Source organism: Lissotriton helveticus, chromosome 2_2 (assembly GCF_964261635.1).
Source record: "Lissotriton helveticus chromosome 2_2, aLisHel1.1, whole genome shotgun sequence".
Lineage (NCBI taxonomy): Eukaryota > Metazoa > Chordata > Amphibia > Caudata > Salamandridae > Lissotriton > Lissotriton helveticus.
The window spans coordinates 372,716,641-372,735,612 of record NC_136060.1 but is presented as its reverse complement, the minus strand read 5'-3'; the positions used below and the strand labels follow the sequence as shown (position 1 = coordinate 372,735,612).

At 45.6% G+C, this 18,972-nt stretch overlaps 1 protein-coding gene across 2 annotated transcripts in view; it reads left to right on the top strand.

Moving 5' to 3' along the window:
- Window positions 1–18,972, top strand: part of HTT (huntingtin) — a 1,924,961-nt gene that overhangs the window by 646,488 nt on the left and 1,259,501 nt on the right. For both annotated transcript variants that reach the window (XM_078678546.1, XM_078678545.1), the window contains 2 exons: window positions 9,034–9,185; window positions 17,614–17,816. In XM_078678546.1, coding sequence (XP_078534672.1) covers window positions 9,034–9,185; window positions 17,614–17,816 — 355 coding nt within the window. The remainder of the gene's footprint in view (window positions 1–9,033; window positions 9,186–17,613; window positions 17,817–18,972) is intronic.

The following is an 18,972-nucleotide window of genomic DNA, read 5'->3' as shown; positions in this document are numbered from 1 at the left end:
GGGATGCAATTGAGTTCTGCTACATGTATAAACACCGCAGCAGAAATATCATTTTACAAGGGCTATCTATCCCCTAATTGAGAGTGATAGTGTTTTGCAGAAATCTACTGAATTAGTGATGCCTTATAGTATTCTCCCCATGTTCAGATTGTATTGGTCTGTCAAGTCAGTGGTCATCTGTATTCTCAAGTATCAAAAATGTCCCACCTCTTACTGTATGCCTACGCCTGGGAGTCTTTCAGCCGATATCCCTCTGATGTCTTTTAATGGGTATAATTGTGACGTGTCCCAGTTAGCCCAGTAATATTGCCAAACTTATCAGGTTCAGCAAGAAGAGGTCCTGTCGATTGTACTAGGTCTCCTGTCTCATTCTTTTTTAATTTGCTTCATTGATTTTCATTAGTAATGTATAACAGTATACATACAATCCAGTCCACACTATTGTGGTTACACAGCATTAAACAGTGTTGCTATTTTGCATATATCAATATCCTAGATCATATTCACATATTACGTTTGCAATCATTGACACATTGTTATATAATGATGCAGTATACAATTTTTACTTAAGGTGGTTGATTGTTCAGATGGTCATTAAATCTTGCTGACAATTTAGCATACTCATCCAGATCCTCTACTAGTTTTTCGTGTTTCCTACAGGCCTTCATGTGTTGCTCATCTACTATGGCCTATTCAATAAGGTATTTTCTCCACTATTTCAAATTCAGGGCATTGGTGCTCATCCAGTGTGTTGCTTTTCGTCTTTTTGCTAGCACAGTGTCCATGAATGCTAATTGAGTTTTCGTTTTGTAGTTTTTCTTTGCGGGGAATATCCCCTAATAGGCATTGTTTTATGCACTTGGTGTACAGAGTGCCAATTTCTGCACTTGAGCTCCAGTAGCTGAACAAAACTTTGCCCCCCCCCTCTCCTACACACACAGTGCATTGAGGGCCCCCCTCCAGACTCACTCAGGAGCGGTCAGGCCAGGGTACTGTGTTAAGGGCCCTTCCCTCCCCCACACCACCACCCAGGACCTTGGGCAGCCCGCATTGCAGGGGCTGCAGGGACCTTTGTTACGCCACTGTTGAGCCCTCTACCACCTTATCCCAGAACTCACACTGATCACCATGCACTCACACTATTCACCATGCACTCACACTATTCACCCGCTCACCCTGCACTCACCCTGATCACCCTGCACTCACACTGATCACCCTGCACTCACACTGATCACCATGCACTCGCACTGATCACCATGCACTCACACTGATCACCATGCACTCACACTGATCACCATGCACTCACACTGATCACCATGCACTCACACTGATCACCATGCACTCACACCAATCACCATGCATTCACCCGCTCACCCTGCACTCACAGTGATCACAATGCACTCACACTGATCACCATGCACTCACACTGATCACCATGCACTCACAACATTCACCCGCTCACCCTGCACTCACAGTGATCATAATGCACTCACACTGATCACAATGGACTCACACTGATCACCATGCACTCACAACATTCATCCGCTCACCCTGCACTCACAGTGATCATAATGCACTCACAGTGATCACAATGCACTCACACTGATCACCATGCACTCACAACATTCACCCACTCACCCTGCACTCAGTGATCACAATGCACTCACAACATTCACCCGCTCACCCTGCACTCAGTAATCACAATGCACTCACACTGATCACCATGCACTCACAACATTCACCCGCTCACCCTGCACTCACACTGATCACCATGCACTCACACCGATCACCATGCACTCACAACATTCACCCGCTCACCCTGCACTCACACTGATCACCCTGCTCTCACAGTGATCGCAATGTACTCACACTGATCACCATGCACTCACACCATTCACCCGCTCACCCTGCGCTCACAGTGATCACAATGCACTCACACTGATCACAATGCACTCAAACTGATCACCATGCACTCACAACATTCACCTGCTCACCCTGATCCCACAGTGATCGCTCTGCACTAAAAATGCGCTTGCATTGTTCACTCTGTACCTCACCCTGCAGTCACACGAGCACACTTCTCACCTTGCACTCATGTGACACTTCACTCATCTGTCCCCCCTCCTCACTGCTCAATCTGTAGCTCACTCAAACAAGGCCTTCACTAACCATGCACTAATTCGTCCCACTCTGCACTTACAGCCGAACCCAAATTCATATGGTCACCTCACTCACCCTGTAGTCACTCCTTTTACCCTACTCTCACACTGTTGCATTGCTCACTGTGCAGTCACATGGGCACTCTTGTCACCCACACAGTGCAGAAGGTTAAAGTGCCTGGTACAAAGAAGATGTACCATGCACATCACAGAACTGAGTGTGAGTAAACTATGAGTAGCGCTATAAAAAAATGAAATGTTTGTCAGACAGGGGCTATAGAGAGATGAGGTGTATTGTTGGTGAGTGGTAGTGAGGGAATTCATGGAGAAGGTGGAAAGACTGTTGCACCATGTGCGACCAGTGCTGGGGCCAGCCCGGGCTGGGAGTGTTAACCCCCAACCCCCCCCCCCCCGCCCCCGCCTCCGAAGTTCGGGTCTAGTGGATCCCCTGCTTCTGCCTATTATTATTTACATTAGTAGTGTGCTACTGTTACCAAAAGGTGTCCTGGGGCTAATACCCATCTGCCTGCAATGTGAGAGAGGGATCCGGGGTTGGGAGAGGAGAGAAGAGAGGGATGGCAGGAAGGGGGTGAGAGAAAAGGGGCGTGGGTAAGCTGCTTAACTCTGCACAAGACCGCCAGGGTTTGAAGGGACCCTTGCTGCTCCCAGCCATGGCTAGGTGAGCTTCTAATGTGCCAGCGCGTATTCCTGGGGAGTGGGAGGCCCTTCACAAAGGTTGACTAGACATCTTTCTGATGTTAATTGCTGTATTTTGGTTATAAACTGGTACTGATGGGGTGAAACCTTTCCTCAGTGTTACTGTGTTAAAAAAAATTCAAAATAATAAAGCAATGCTATCCCACAATATGCAGCATCACAGAACATTATTAAGATTTTCTACTCTCACAATTTAGTCAAGCCTGTCCCATAATTTGGTCCTCACCTGCCTCATAATTCCGAAAGTTAAAGTTTAAAGACCTCTGCTCTAAAAGATGCATTAGGAGAGATCCATTTCACCTACTCAGAGGCCTTCTCCTGTTTGTGTTTGTCAGGGGATCCAGTTATTCACGTGACCTTCTCTCTCAGGCTTGTTGTGTATTACACCTCTTTTTCTGATTCATGGCTGAGTAAAGGTTTGTTATTATCCTTCTACTTCCTGCCATGTTTAAAATTCCTGACATTGATTATTCCGGGGGCGCATCCAGAAATGATGTCCTTAACTCTCCATTGGTGCGTGCCAGTCTTGTATTTTGGAGGGATTTTCCATGGTCCACCCAAAAGGTTTCTTGTGCTTGACATGAGTCTGTCATTCAGACACAGGTCCTCCAATTTCCAACTGCCCACTCCTTCCATCTGGTTATTGACCTTTGTCATGCTCTGAAAGACTTGATGGACCATAGTAGGATATCCAGAGTGAATGGAGAGGTCTCCTAAGTTCCAATGTGGTACTTTGTTCCAAACTCTTCATTGCCTAACCAAATAGTGGTAATTACTTGGTATATTGATCCCCATCATGAAAGCTTCAAGCAAGGCCTATGGCGGGTAAGAAAGCCTCAGCTCACCCTTGCCCACCCACAACTGTTTGTTTTTCTAATTTAACACACCTGCAATTCCCTGCTTAGACCAGAGAGCCCATCAATCTACAAGTTCCCAGAACAAGCCAAATGGCTTAAGGCACATAGAACTCTGCAATGTGTAAAGGCACCTGGGAAAGAGAACCATATTGGTAAGTGATGTTCTCCTCATAACTGATAATAGTAGTGTATTCCAAAAATCCACGGGGTGTTAAAGCCCAGAAGTACACTCCCCATGTTAAGCATGTATTGGGCTTTGCTGTCATTTGTGACCTGTATTCCCTGGTATTTTGAGTATCTGCTTTCCCAATCTTTCCCCATATTTTGGAGGAACTCTTCTATTGTGATTGGGATCGCCAGCCGGCCCTGATGGTCTTCAGATAATGTTTTTAGATTTATTTAATGTAAGTAATCTATTATTTGCTCTCTTGGTGTTACATCTGACCAGGTATATCCCTTTGCTAGGTATTCTTTGCATTCCTCGTTTATCCTCTCTTTATTGACAACAGACATTCTCCCTTCTCGTGTATTAATAGTATGTGCGTATGGGGGTTCTCCCTTCTTGATAACCATGTCAACATCTGACCCAATTTGCTCGCTTCTAGAAAAGTGTCTGTAATGGGTGTAGGTGTATTTGTCTAACTTAGTCTATTTGTTTGTCTTTTAGCGTCCACCATTTGTTGCAGTCTACTAATACTACTTTTTGCCCAGGGCCAATATTGCTTTCTCCATATCACGGCCTGCGTGTTCCAATTTTATCCTCTCTCTTGTAATTTATGATATGCATTTCCCTCAGAGGGCTAGCTTGTGGACTTCTCTCTTGAGTGTTGTACTTCCTCCATCTCCAGGTTATGGAGATGGAGATGATTAAAGAGAGCTTAATTTCTAAGTCTCGACACTAGTATTGTAGGCCTAGTGTTTTTCTTGATGAAGGTGAGTATCATTGTGAATGGTTGGAAAGATACCTTTTCAAGTACATATATTTTTTTCCGACACAACCAAGGCTTCTGTTTTCCCCAACATGTAGTCAATTTTGCTGAGTGTGTGATGAATGGGGGAGTAATATGAGTATGTTTGAGTTGCGGATGTTGCCATAGATTCATGAAGTCAGTCTCCCTCATTATGTTGCCTGTGCGGTTTCCATTCCTGATTTCATTCTAGTTTTGAGAAGGAATATTTCCAATTATCTATTTATAACACAGTTAAGGTCACCCACATATATAAACCTAGTACTTGGATAGGGCTATGCTTCCCGTATTATATCCCAAACAAACAGTATATCATCATCATTTGGTGTATGCATGTTTATTAAATGAGCTTCAATGCCATCCAGGAGACCCAAAACAACACTATATCTCCCTTCGAGGTCGGACCTTACCTCCTGTTTTTAAAGTGAATACTAGCAGGTTTGAATAATTTGCTGCAAAAATATGTCCTCTTTATTTCTTCATCAACTTCGTGGTTCATCAGATGTATTTCTTGCAACAAAGCAATTTGTATTCCCAGGCACAGAGAGTAAGTGTGTACTTTTAGGGAATACATTCAGCCCACTTATATTGCATTTAACTTATTTCCTTTGCATTTCTGTCAGCCTAGGGAGATCTCTTCTTTACCACCTAACAGTACAGTGTCCAAATGGACATCCTATGAATCTGTCTGATTTGTAACATTTTCTTCCAGATGTAGCTGTTCTAGAACTTTCGGTCTACTGCTTGGGTTATTACTCAGTTCCATACCACCACCCAAGGTCAGGTGCTATCAAAAAGTGAGTTAAACTTTAGACTAAGCCCCTGTCCAGTTAATTGCAAGCCATCCTTCCAAACAGGGTAGAACATCACCTGGTAAGTAATGCGTGGAAGAGAATCAATAACTGATTGCGAATAATTACCTTGCATCTGCGGTCTGAGTCTTGCAGGTGGTCAATGACCAGCTTGGGGTTACTCCAACAGGGAGTGCAAGAGAACCCTAAACTAGCCAGTAACCTCCAGCTGCCCTAAAAAATAACCTACCACCCTCTATTACATAAACGAAAGCCTGTTTCATGGTGTATGTCCCCCAGCCCTCTGTAAAGCTCATGCAGATTGTTCTCATGTATCGCTCATACAGTCTCCGTGCTGCATTGCATGGACCAAGAGTCTAGTTATGTAGTTCTTCTACTAAAATTAAATGTATTTGGATTTGAGCTCATGGGTCTGCTTATAGGTCCATATCTGCCTCTATATGTCCAGGTGAGCCAGCAGATGCCTGGGAAACCACAACTGTACTCAAGCTTTCTTCACATATGGTGACATTGTACAAGTATCCATGGAGTTTGTCTTTTAGGGATTGCGACTTGCCAGAGGCCCAAAGTTCAAACTAGGCCTTACAGTCCACCACTCTCAGGGCTGCAGCAAGCTGTGTCTTCCTATTGGCTCCTTAACCCACATCTTGAGTCAGGTCTAAACTTCTGGGTGATCAACAAAATTGTTTTTCTTTCTGCAATTACTCGGAGGCATACCGGATTAAGCAACATGTATTTTGGATTCAACGATTTTCAACTTGCTGTACATAATTAATGTTTCACTTTGCATTTTAACATTTTCTGTATAGTGTGGGAACATAAACACTCCTTGATATGAAAATCATATGATAACTATGTTTCTTTCTACCTTGAATATGCAATCTGTGTCTTTCTATTTGAGGAATTTGACCATTAGCACTCTCGGGGTGTCCACGATGGAGGCAGGGGATGAGGAGCCTGTGTGCTCTTTTCACGATGAACAATATAAACAGTCCTTGTTGCTTAAGCACCTGGTGGGTCCATATCTCAATAAAGGTTCCATCAGAACATTCTGGAAAGCCCAGAAATTGGAGATTATTGCATCTGCAGCAGGCCTCCCTGTTTTCTATTTTAATGTCCAAGGGTCCTGGTCAACATACTCCGTACTCCGTATGTTCACTGCTGACGAAAGTCTCTTTATATCGTCTTCTGCTGTTTGGACTTTTTCTAAAAAAAATTTAAGGTCCATACACAGCAAATAAACTTTGATGGTGAGCCTATCATGTTTGCTTTCCATTGGCTCTCTTGAATTTTGTATTGCTGGAAGAATGTTATTTTGGGTTTGTCATCCAGATCATCCAGGATGGTTGGTCATAGAGGGCCTGCCTGTTGTGTACCCCTTTGTTCTCATTTTGCTGCTGTGACAGTTTCCCTGTGTGGGTTTGATTACTTTGTCTGTACCCATTGTCACGGCCTGAGTCCATGCCGTTTTTCTTGGAAACTATTTGCAGGCATGAATGCTGTCACAAGTCACACCACCACTTACCAGAGATCTCAGGTGTGCTGCATGCAGTGTTCACATTGTACACCCCACTGTCATATGGTTCATACTGTCACAGTAAAACTGTGTGTTTGTTGGAAATCAACGTCAAGTGCGGGAGTCCACTCATACCATCAGGATATGTTGGCCTTAGTCCTGGCCTGACCACAGTGCACTATCTGTACCCCTAACCTAGCAAGGTAACAGGTGGTATGTGGAAACTCCGAGCATGACAATCCCTGGCTCCCCAAAGAAATCGTGGAAACAGATTAAAATTCTTTTAATTTGGCAACTTATGCATGCCCAAAGGGAGCCACAAGAAGTACTCAAATTGGTATTTCACACATTTCTTGAAGCAATATGATTCTTGTGTAATATACATGTGCTGCAATTAACATTATAAGGAAACAAAAGAGAGTAATCAGCATCACAAGAATGGTAAAGAAAATGAGCAGTTCAACCATTATGCTGTTACACAGAATATAAGTTTGCATATAATTATGGCTATAGTTCTGCTCCTACCTAGCGCTCCCTATCCTAGTATGCCTAGGGTGGGTGAATCTGCCAGAATCCCTAAAGGTGACCTAACACCCCAGTTACCTATGGGTATGTTTCATCTGGGAGCCCGTCTTGGTGTAGAGCTGGACACCATCCTTCTCAGGTGGTAAACCAGATTCAGCTGGACTGAAATTCCAGCATGGTGCAATCTTAACAGTGTTGGTGAAATGCCCCTGTAACTCAACAAAGGAGTATCACCCATGTTGCCATGCCAAAGGCCCAGTCAGGCTGCCAGTATTAATTCTATCCTGACAGAGCTGTTGTTGAGCGAACAACAACAGCAACAATTTGCGCAATGAACTTTAGCTTTCATACAGACCATTCAAGGCTCTCATAATATGCCTACAAAGAATTGGAAATTTAAGCAAAGGTAATTTCAGAGAACATTATCCCATACAGGCATGCAAGCAAATGTGTATCATTTATCAACGTTCAAAAAAAGATGTCCACTTTAAATATGAGCATATAAAATGGTGGTGTTCTCTCTGGGGCTGTGGCCTTAGTATTGGTCACCAAGGCCTTTAAGTCACATATCGGTATTGCCCTAATATATTTCATGGTGACTGTATACTGTGCCTGAAGCCCTGGTACATCCTCCCAACTGGCAAAACCCACCACTGCAGGTCGGGCCCCAGGAATTGGTTAGGACTCTCTTGCCCCCTAAACTCAATGATTGGGCAATTTTTCCAGTCAGACCTGCTCTCCACCAGGCCCATGTTTCGCGGCCAACGTCCTACCACTGTCCGGAGCACAGCGTGATCCCGTCTGAGGATGACATGTATCACATCACAATCTCTGGGCCTCTTTTCCTTCAGAGATTCCCTAAGGCACCTGCCATATAGGAGCCTCTGTTTGTTTATTTTGCCTGCAGCTCGCGATACCGCTGACCTGTCTCAAGGCTTCTGCAGTCCTACTAAGCCGCAGTCACAACGGGGGGAAGGAGCTGTACCTATGCCCCCTTGTTACAAAGCCTACAGGTGCAGCATAAACCTACATTGCCTGGATTCAATGCTTCATTGTTGTTACAATCAATTTGATGCAACTGCAGGACATTTTGTCACAGCATTGAGTATGACATTGCAGGATTAGGTTTGGGGTAAATGGAGCTGCTTACAAACTTACCCTGCTGGCTATCTCACTAGGCCAAAACACTTATCGCTCCTGTATCTCGAGTGGAACAGGGCAGTATCCCCCCCTAACACAAATTCCTGACCGATGTGACTGATTGACCAACACAGTACACCATACAACCATGGCCTATGTCAAAAGGTGCACCTAACAATGGTAGTTTATATGAAAGTTGTATTAATGTTTCTAGTTGATCCTTATGGCACAGAGAATACATGTAGTTGGGATACAGCATACATATTGTTGCATTATATTAGTTGGTAATATACATCTTGCTGAATGTTCATTAATGTAAATCTTTAAATATTTGTTTAGTATTTCACAGCCAAATACACCGGACGAGCCTCGGAAAAGCTGCACTGTTGGAATGGCCAGTATGATTTTATCACTTCTTTCATCTGCTTGGCTGCCGCTGGATCTTTCTGCACATCAAGATGCTTTAATTTTAGCTGGAAACTTGCTTGCAGGTAAATTTCATGAACTATGCTCATTATAAGTTTTTACAATAACAGAACTTTTTTATATTTGAAATATTATAGACTGAGATTTTGAAGCCTAAACCTTTCATTGTGGGGATTCAGCCTTAGGTGATGGTTTCATGTTTTCCTCTACATTCTCTACAGCACTTACTCAAAACCGTTTTGTAGTCTGTGGTTTTTCATTGATAACATTTATTTTTCAGAGTTGTCAAACCACATTTGGGGGCAACGTAGCAAGCAGGGGCTATTAGTTCTGAACCACTGGCCATGTGGCAAGAGCGGGCGTGGGGTCGGATCGAGGTCTAGGGTGTCCCAAATCTCTGAGTGTTCCCGAAAGAGAGCGATCTGAAGACCACTGTGTCTGTGGGCCTGCAGTCTCTGTTAGTTGGGATCCTGCCGGGACCAGTGAACATTGCCACTGTGGTTGCCCAAGCCCGGGAGGGGCTATGATTGCGGGTCAGACCGGTCTTTCTGCATATGGCCACAACTGCCCAGAGTGATTGGCCTTCCAACGAGAGATCCAGACTCGGGGGATGTCCCTTCCCCTCTGGTCATCCGACAGACTCAGCTCTGATTACATAGCAGTCCTGTGAGAAGTCTGCTGAGTGCGCCCTTCCTTGGCCATAGAGGACTTAAAAATATATATATCTTTATTAGCATTCGCAATTAACAAACATTGTTCCATTATATATGCGGCGCAGCTATTATGAAAGCTGTATTCAAAGCTGAGACAATCAAAGGAGTCCGCAAAGTAGTACAAAAGAAAACATCTGTGTTTGTGAGTAACTTAACTATCCCTTGCCACCCACCCACCCACGAGAACTCACCGCCCCAGAACAATGACATACATGTGCCCGGCACAAGGGCAGTGTAAGGGAGCTGGCAGGTAAGGCCTGGCAGTGGGGCTCGATAACGAGAGGAGGAGTCCATCTCGGGGATCCCCGTGCATTCCAGGAGACCCTATGCCCACATTACTCGGAGTGTCTATGGTGGGGGGAATCCTCCTTGGTGTGTTCTGTAAAGTTCAGGAGAGTCCTCTCCCAAAAGATCGGTCGGAGGTGCTTTTGCAGGGCGAAGGGCCATGCCTCCCACTTACGGCCACCCCATCACTTGTATTCTTCATCTTATGGCTGAAGGGGACGGGTCTGATTTCCACCGCCTCGCCACTGCCCTCTTGTCCAGTAGCAGAACTAAGTCTGTAAATCTTGTCGTAGCTCTTTTAGTTTTGGGGAGTGGAAATAGGCCCAGGAGACAGTGCTGTTGGAAATCATCCAGCCTCCCGATGGATTCGTAGTGCAGTCTACAGGTCCAGGTCCAAAGCATGTGGAGCATATTGGCGGACACCGATTTACATCGGGCATGTATCAACTGCTGTTGAATAGATGAGGTGTGGATGGTAAGGGTTTAAGTATGCCCTATGCAGGATATAGAATTGATACATTTAAAACGGGCATTCCTGAGTTCTTTTGTGGGTATTTTCTGGCTTTGATCCATTTGGTATCATGGCACACTTGCCCTGTGAATCTTCCAACTTGTTTCAATGGTACAACAGGACCACAAGCTAGTAAAGTGCGAGTGCCCTATAAAACCAAGGAATCAAGCATGTGTGGTGGACCACACTATGGGGGCGTGTAGCAGCTGGTCGGTAGTGGGTTCCAGGCCTCCAACATCCCAGTGCTTGGATCAGTGTTTGCCTAATAGCCCCTGTCGGACTACCTTTCAGAGAGTCATGGGGCAAGGAGGGGGTTGAGGCCTTTTACTACTAGGGATTCCAAGCAACTGGGCCAAATACTCCTTCAGCACCAGCACTTTACTCTCAGGGTCATGGTAGTCTGAGCAGTCCAAGGCCCCTTATGTGAGGAGGGTGGATGCATTGTGGATAGAGTAGGGAACACTGGTATACAGCTCAAAAGGCATGCAGCAGTAGCAATAAATCATTGTGCAGCCAAGTATACACACTTTTATGAAAAAAGAGAAAGTATTTTTATTTCCTACCGCTACCAACACAAAGGAACAAGCATTGGCAAAGCCACTAGATTTCGGCACTGTCTGAGCTAATGGCCATGTTGTCTAGCAGCACATCTGCTGTACTGAAAGCCAAAAATCTCAGGTTGTTTAGCTGATGCTGAATCTCCCCCGCCCTTCCCCCCTTTTAGAGTATATTGTCACGTCCTTCCTAACACAGAAAAAGTGCTAAGACGTGGCCTGCGCTGGCGGCATTATGGCGTTTTTTCCAGTGACTTTCAGTCATGCTGAACGGCAGATGTGCTGCTTGACAATATGACTAAAAGGCATTTACATTGACAAGGCCAATAACTCGGGCATTGCCACGATCTGTTGGCTTTGCCAATGCTTGTTCGGTGTTGATGGGGTCTTGCTCAACAAATGTGGTAGTGATAAATAGTTGAGCTTTGTACGGAAACAAGGATGTAGCTTAACAGCCAGATCTGCCAACAGGGGAACCAGGTTTGAATCTCTGTGTCGGTTGAACAATTTGTGATTCTGGGCAAATCACTTACGTTTCTTCCTGCCTATAACAATGAATGTGTCATTGTTTAATGGAACTGGTGAGCACTTAAAGCACTCAAATACCATTGGCTGGTGTTAACACTGTGGGAAGATGGAGGACGAAACAAGCATTCCAGTACCATCGCATTGTGCACAATTTTTTTACATACAAGTGTTTGTGTATTAATAACTTTTTAAGAAATGCATTCATTTATGTACATGTGCATGCACTTTAGTGGTAAGTGTGTATGTGTATAAGGGAGACGGCCTGAAAACATAAATACTCCTATTGAGTGCTTAAAAACAAAGAAAAAAAATAGCTTTGCAAACCGGGAGCAGTGTAAGGAGGCATCTACTTGGTCCATGCGCTATGAAAGGGTCGAACACAAGAGGCAGGAATAACACCCGCATGCCATGACGAATGGCATCAGGGAAAATTAGAGCGATTCTGAAGTTTACCAATGGTAGGAGATGGGCAGCCTAAAGGCCACAAATAGAACACAATACATCTCTTCAAGACAGCGCCTGCGCTTTGTAGCCAAGACCAAAAAATATGACATTCACAAACAGTATACAATCCCCCTGAGGTCAAGGCTCTAATGTTTCTTTGGTGATTACTTGTCCCCCCTCCCTCCTCGATCTAGAAACAGTGGTTATTCGCCATTCACTATTGGTAAAATCCAGGGTATGCCCCACCGGCAGTCCAAGTCTCATGACTACACTTTAACTCTAATTTAAAGTCAATAGTGTTCCAGTGCTACCGTGCTAACTAGCAGCAAGTTCCCCGAGGGCTAACCGGCCCGAAATCAGTGTTATCTGCACCTGCAGGCATGAAGCGTCTGGAGTTCCTGAGCATGTTCCGCCTGCCGACGCACGAAGCAGCTGCAGCTGAGTTCAGGTGAGTCTGCTGCACTCTGCTGTGTTTGCTGCCCTCGGCCGAGGCAGCTGCTCTCAGCGGGTGCAGAGTTTGTCACTCTTTGTTCCGCTCCTGAAGGCCTCTCCTGGCATATAGGGTTGCGCCCGCAACCACACATGGCTACAGGCCTTACTGCGCTGCAGTAATTTTTACGATGGGCCCTAGTGGCCAACAGGGTCGCTGACACAGCCCTACACATGGGCTCTGGCCTGATCGATGCAGCACGGCACATGGTTCGCTTCACAGCGGCCCTTTTGTGGTATACTTACTGGGGTTTGCTAACTCTATCCTGCACACAGGCAACAACCAGATCAGTGCAGCTACCTTTTGTCGCACTTTGCAGAGGGAGTCCGCTCGACAGTGTTCCCAAATGTTCTGTGCTTTCTCCAATGCTCTCCTCTTCCTCACAGGGCACACTGGTCTTGGCGAGCAGACTGGCGCTGATGCTCCATGGCAGGTGGTCTTGGATTGCCAGGGTGATTTCCCCTCACCCAGTAGGGAGACTAGCAAGCCTTGGCCCCCAGTTCTGGTCACAGGCAGAAGTCTGGCAGAGCTTCCACTTCTTACACTGCTCATCTGGGTTCTTGACAGATGACCATTTTTTGGCTCTCAAACTCCCCTTCTTGAATTCAATTTCCAGACACCAAATATGACTTAGGGTCTCACTCTTTAAAGTGTTATGATTGGGCTCTGCTTCATTTGAAGGGTCCACTCCTCTGCTCTAGCCTCCTCTTGAAAAGCAGTCTATCACAGCAGGATCAACTCCACAGCTGATCGGACCACAACACAGGCCATGGAGGTGACTAGAGTTCTGACCTGGTTGGCAGCCACAGTGATATGTGCATCAAAAGGTTAGCTCAGGGTCCCCAGCCCTAATCTTGATGATTCTTTTATCTACCCCCATCACTTTCCTGCGATGTGTCCAGGCCCCTCCCTTGTGACATCTCACTGAATCGAAAAGCATGCTTTGAAGTCAACAGGAGAAAGCTGTCTGTCCCTGCTCCAGTGTGTATCCCACCCAGCTTGTGGATGCAGTAATACAAAAATATGTCTGGGGGGGGGGGGGGGGGGGATTTCTCTCCCTCCTCTCAATTGTCCACCATGAAGGTCTAGTTCTCCCAAAATGTAACCCAGGGCACTCCATGTATTGTACCATTCAGAGGCCCGCACACACACAGTGCATATATGCAACCACACACACTGCACAGAACTGTATCCTTCTTGAACATTACCACTCATAGGCACACATATTCACCATTCATGTCCTGCTTAGTACTGCCTTATCCCTTTATTGTACCCTTCATAGGCAGACATACATCAGGCATAGATACACCACTCATATACTGCACAGCACTACACACCAAAACCGATGTAGGCCAAGGGGTGGGTTCAGCACACTGCAGCAGAACTTTAAGTGAGTCTGTGGGCCTCAATCCAATGACACAGGTTAAAACTGACCTTTTCAGTCTTCCCGTCACTACACTGTATGCTGCCACCCCCACACTTGTGCTGCTTGACTACTGGTGATGGCAGAAGCTTCTCACCACTATGAAGATAGTGCTTTACACCCCCCTCCTCCAGTCCAACAAGACTGCAATCCATGAGACAGGCCTTTGTCGTGATGCACACATATGAATCGTGGATAATCCCTCCAGGGTCATTTCCAATCGCAACCTGGACTCCATAAAGGCAATCGCACTCTGTACTCTCAACGAGGGCTCTGTACTCTCTGGGAGGACTTTACTACGTAGCCGCGATATGGTTATGTGGATGTTTGGCCTAGGGTCAATGGCTGCTGGTCTCTCCCTCTGGGAGTTGAGTTGTCAGTCAGCTAGATTTCATCAGTGTTCCATCAGCATGAAGTGTCAGCCCAGGCTAAGGTGGGGCTCCACAGCCCAAGTCCCAGTGAGGTATTCACCAACCTAGTGCATCAACGCAAGGGACCCGCCAGACACCCCATCAGCCTCTACCCAGAGACGCAGAGGTGCACAAGGGGTCAGCACGAGCATCATAGTCCAGAACAGGACTCAGTAGCCCATGGTCAATTAAGCTATGGGCCTAGTCTGTGAAGCTCCCAGCAGGTGCCCCAACTAGGATGAGCATAGAGGTACGATATGCAGCTCTGTGGCAGGGCCAGGCCAGCCGGGCTACCATACACTTGCCAACACTCACCGTATCTGGCCCTCAGAGCTAGGGCAGGACGCCTGCCTCAAGGCATCTCTCCTTAGAGTTCCCAGGCCCCAGAAGGAGGAGCATCCACCTCCACAGAAATTAAAACCCAATCCAGGGAGGCAAGGGTTCTCAGGCACAGGCCAGGTCTGCTCCCACTATATGGGCCTGGATAGGTCTGGGCGCCGCCTTGCTAGGGATCTGGCAGTACAGCGGCAGACTCTGACTCAACACACTAAGCCTGGGCCCGCATGGTTCCATCTTAAACAGCTAGCCACAGCTCCCTTCTCCCTGCTTGGCCATAGATGACTTGGAAATGAAATAATAAGTAGGGTAACGAGGTCCTACTTTATAAACCAAAATCTGATCAGGGTTTGGTGTTCACTGTCTACTGCTGTAGACCTGGTTTGAGGTGGTTTTGCTGTCAAATGTCATTTTCAGATTGCTTTCCAGACACGCTTTCCAGACAAAGACCTTGTGTACAGTGATGCTTCTCACACCAGGGTAGTCTCCACCTGGCTGCCATCAACCCTCTGATGGAGTAATCTGGGAAATGCAAAAGATTTCCTCACGTCTTTGTACGCCACTGTAAAATCTAAATCTTGTAACAAGATAGACCATCTTAGCAATTTAGGTTTGTCACCCTTTATTGACTTCAACTTCCAGAGTGGTTTGTGATCCGTTTGTACTACAAGCTTAGTATCAAACATATGTGGTCAGAACTATCTCAAAGCCCACACTTTGGCAAAGCATTGTTTTCTCAGTGGCTACCCAGCTCTTATAAGTAACCTACGATAAATAAAGACCTCTGAACACACTCTTGTCATCTAGATGAGGTAGAATTGCTTCAACTCCATTAACTAAGGCATCTTTTTGTACATTGAAAGAATTGATTGAAGTCAGGGGCCTTCAGTACAGGTGTATCACATAGAGCTCTCTTTTGGGTTCTCAAAACCATGTGGCATTACTCAGTCCATATCCTCTTTTTGGACTGCTTTTTGGATGTCAGATATGTCTGGGGGCAGCTAAAGCCTCACAGTTAGCCACAAAGGTCTTGTAATAACCAGTGAGTACTAAAATACTCTCACTTGTGTATGGGTGGTGGCCCCTACCACTCCATCACAGACTAAATCCTGGCATCGACTGGGCAAATCTTCTTGTTACCCACCTGATGGCCAAGGTTGACTAAATTTGACTGCCCCACCTAACACTCTGTTTCGCCCACTGCATTCTGAATAAAACCTGTTGTAGGTGGTTTAGGTGATCTTCCCAAATATTGCTACACACAGCAATGTCATCCAGGTAGGCTACACAGAATTCGTCTAGCACCGATAGAACTTGGTTCAGCAGGTGCTGGAAAGTGATAGGAGCATACTTTATCCCAAAAGGGAATCTCAACTTTGCGATCTGATTCCTGAAGTCATAGAGTTTGGCTACCTTAATCTCCTGCCAGACTGCGTGAACATTATCAAGGAGGCTAGACGTCCTACTACAAAGGCTTGCTATTCAGCAAAGTGGAAGCGGTTTGTTATTTATTGTAATAACAATCAAATCAACCCGCTCGATGCTTCAGTTCAGAATATCATCTGCTATTTACTGCATTTACAGTGTTCAAACTTAGCGTACACATCCATATGCATACATGTTGCTGCAATAGCTGCATACCTTCAAAATAGACAGCATCTGTCTCTCTTCAAAGTACCTGTTATGAAGGCCTCTATGGAAAGACTCAAGAGTCAGTCCACCAAGACTTCCACCTGCCTCACTGTGGAATCTCAGTTTTGTCCTCACCAAACTGATGGGTCCACCCTTTGAGCCATTGCATAAATGTGAGCTGCAATTTCTCACTTGGAAAGTTGCTTTCCTAATAGCTATTACATCACTGAGGAGAGTAGGTGAGCTTCAGGCACTAACCATAGAGGAACCATTTCTCTATCAACCAATCTGTTGAATTGGCTGTGTTCTTCCCTCAACCAGATTCTGTGGCAGAAAATGCTCTGCACACTTTAGACTTTAAAGAGCATTACTCTATCACATAGAAAGGACAAAACCTTTCCTTAAAACGAAACAACTCTTTGTGTTTTTTGCTCCACCTCATTAAGGCAATCCCATCTCAAAATCAGGTATTGCACGGCGGATATTCAAATGCATTCAGATATGCTGTGCAGAAGCAAAACAGACTTTAACAATTTCCCCTAGAGCTCACTCCACTCGCAAACTAGGGGCTTTTATGGCTTTCTTAGGAAACATTCCCATTGATAACATCTGCAAAGATGCAACATGGTCTACACCTCACACATTCACAAAACACCATTGTGTAGATGTGTTAGCAAGACAGCAGGCTAGTGTGGGCCAGGCTGTTTTACGGGCACTCTTTCAAAACTCTGCAACAGGTTAGCCACTGCTTTGGGAGATTACTTCTACATAGTCTATGCAAAGCATGTTATCTACAGCTCACATGCTTCGAATGGAAAATGCTACTTTCCCAGTATGCATCTATTCTTGGCATGTAGAGCTGTAGATTCACATGCTCCCACCCTCCTTCCCGGGTACCTATACCTGTTGCAGTGATATCTTACTTGGATACATACAAATGGACATCTCTATTCTACTACCCTTACAAACTCCATTATCACCCTCTGCTGGAAAACAATCTAACAATGAATCTACAGCTCTATATGCCACGAACAGATGCATACTGGGTAAGTAGCATTTTCCTTTTGTGGCCAATAGAAAGCTACTTTGTGTAGATCTAACAGTATCCATATCACATCGAAATCAATTTACCTTATTTCAAAAGTAACAAACTTTACATTCTTACAGCTACTGCGCCAAAGTGTTTAAAAAATCCATGGAATGCTGAAGAAGAAACAAATGGAGCAACCAATAAGCAGGAGGAACCATGGCCGGCTCTGGGGGATCGGACTCTTGTTGCCATGGTAGAACAATTGTTTTTCCATTTGATGAAAGTTATCAACATCTGTGCCCATGTAATTGATGATGTAGCTCCAGGACCAGCTGTTAAGGTATGATGATTTGTAATTTATACAAATATATGTTTCTCCCCTTTTAACCCTAATATCTTAGTAAAAGCTTAAACTTTGTATTTTACTTGTAATACAACTTGGCTGCCCTCATGATTCATATGTATGAAAAGATGTGTCCATGACGCACTCATAATCTAAATACACATCTGGTAGAGACTTCTGTCTGCATATTCATCACCTTATACTTACTCCCAGTCATCAGTCTGAGTCAGGAAATGGTTTCATGAGTAGTAAAGCTGCACGCTGGTAGTTCCACGTGGTGTCGTCGGCATCGTCCGCCCTGGATGTGATGCGTGCGGAGCCTAAAGAGGCGCCCCCCAGTGTGTTGATGTCAGTTCATTTCTTTCTGTGTCAGTCAGTGCAGATCCAGAGAGAGCAACCCCTTCAGTCACTTTCTGACTGTGCTTTTTTGAACTTTTAGCCAAAGCTTTTTTGAGAGTTCTTCTCCTGGTGTGGCAGAGATGTCCTTTAGGAAGGGTCTTCAAACCCCTTACCATCGACTGATGTTGGTGACGACCCGTACCTTGTATGCCTTTGGTGCTTGGAAGGCGATCATGATGCGAAGACCTGTGCCGATTGCTATGCTGTGCACCCCAAAGCCTTGAGGACACGATCCCTCACACTCCTTGCCACATGATGAACGATGCTGCAACGCTCTCATTCCCGCTCGAGAGCGAAGTACCTCATCGCACTCACAAGTCGTTGGGCCACTCAGGTAAGGAAAACAAAGAAGTCAAAGAGGTTTTTAACTTCACTTTGTCCATAGGCAGATGAGACGAGAGAGCCATCGACATTTGAGGCTTGACTCCGCAGGTAAACCAGCGTCTGCAGTTCAGCGATTCCCTTAGTTTCTGGGAGCCAGAGCGAACCCCCACTCAACTCCACGAGTTTTATATGACCTTGCGCCTGATATTTGAGCAGCTCGTTCCTGCTGGCGGGTCTTGGAGGGGCACCCATTGGTTCTATGCTGGCAGCTTCTGCCCCGGCACCAGTTGGGCCCCTTGGATCCACAGATGGAGCTGCCTGGCACCGGTCATAAGACTTTTACCTTCCCCAACGCCGGCCCTGATACTGACCTTAATGGCGCTGCCTGCCCCATTCTGATCCCCGACTCCGACACAGAGGCAGAGGAGAC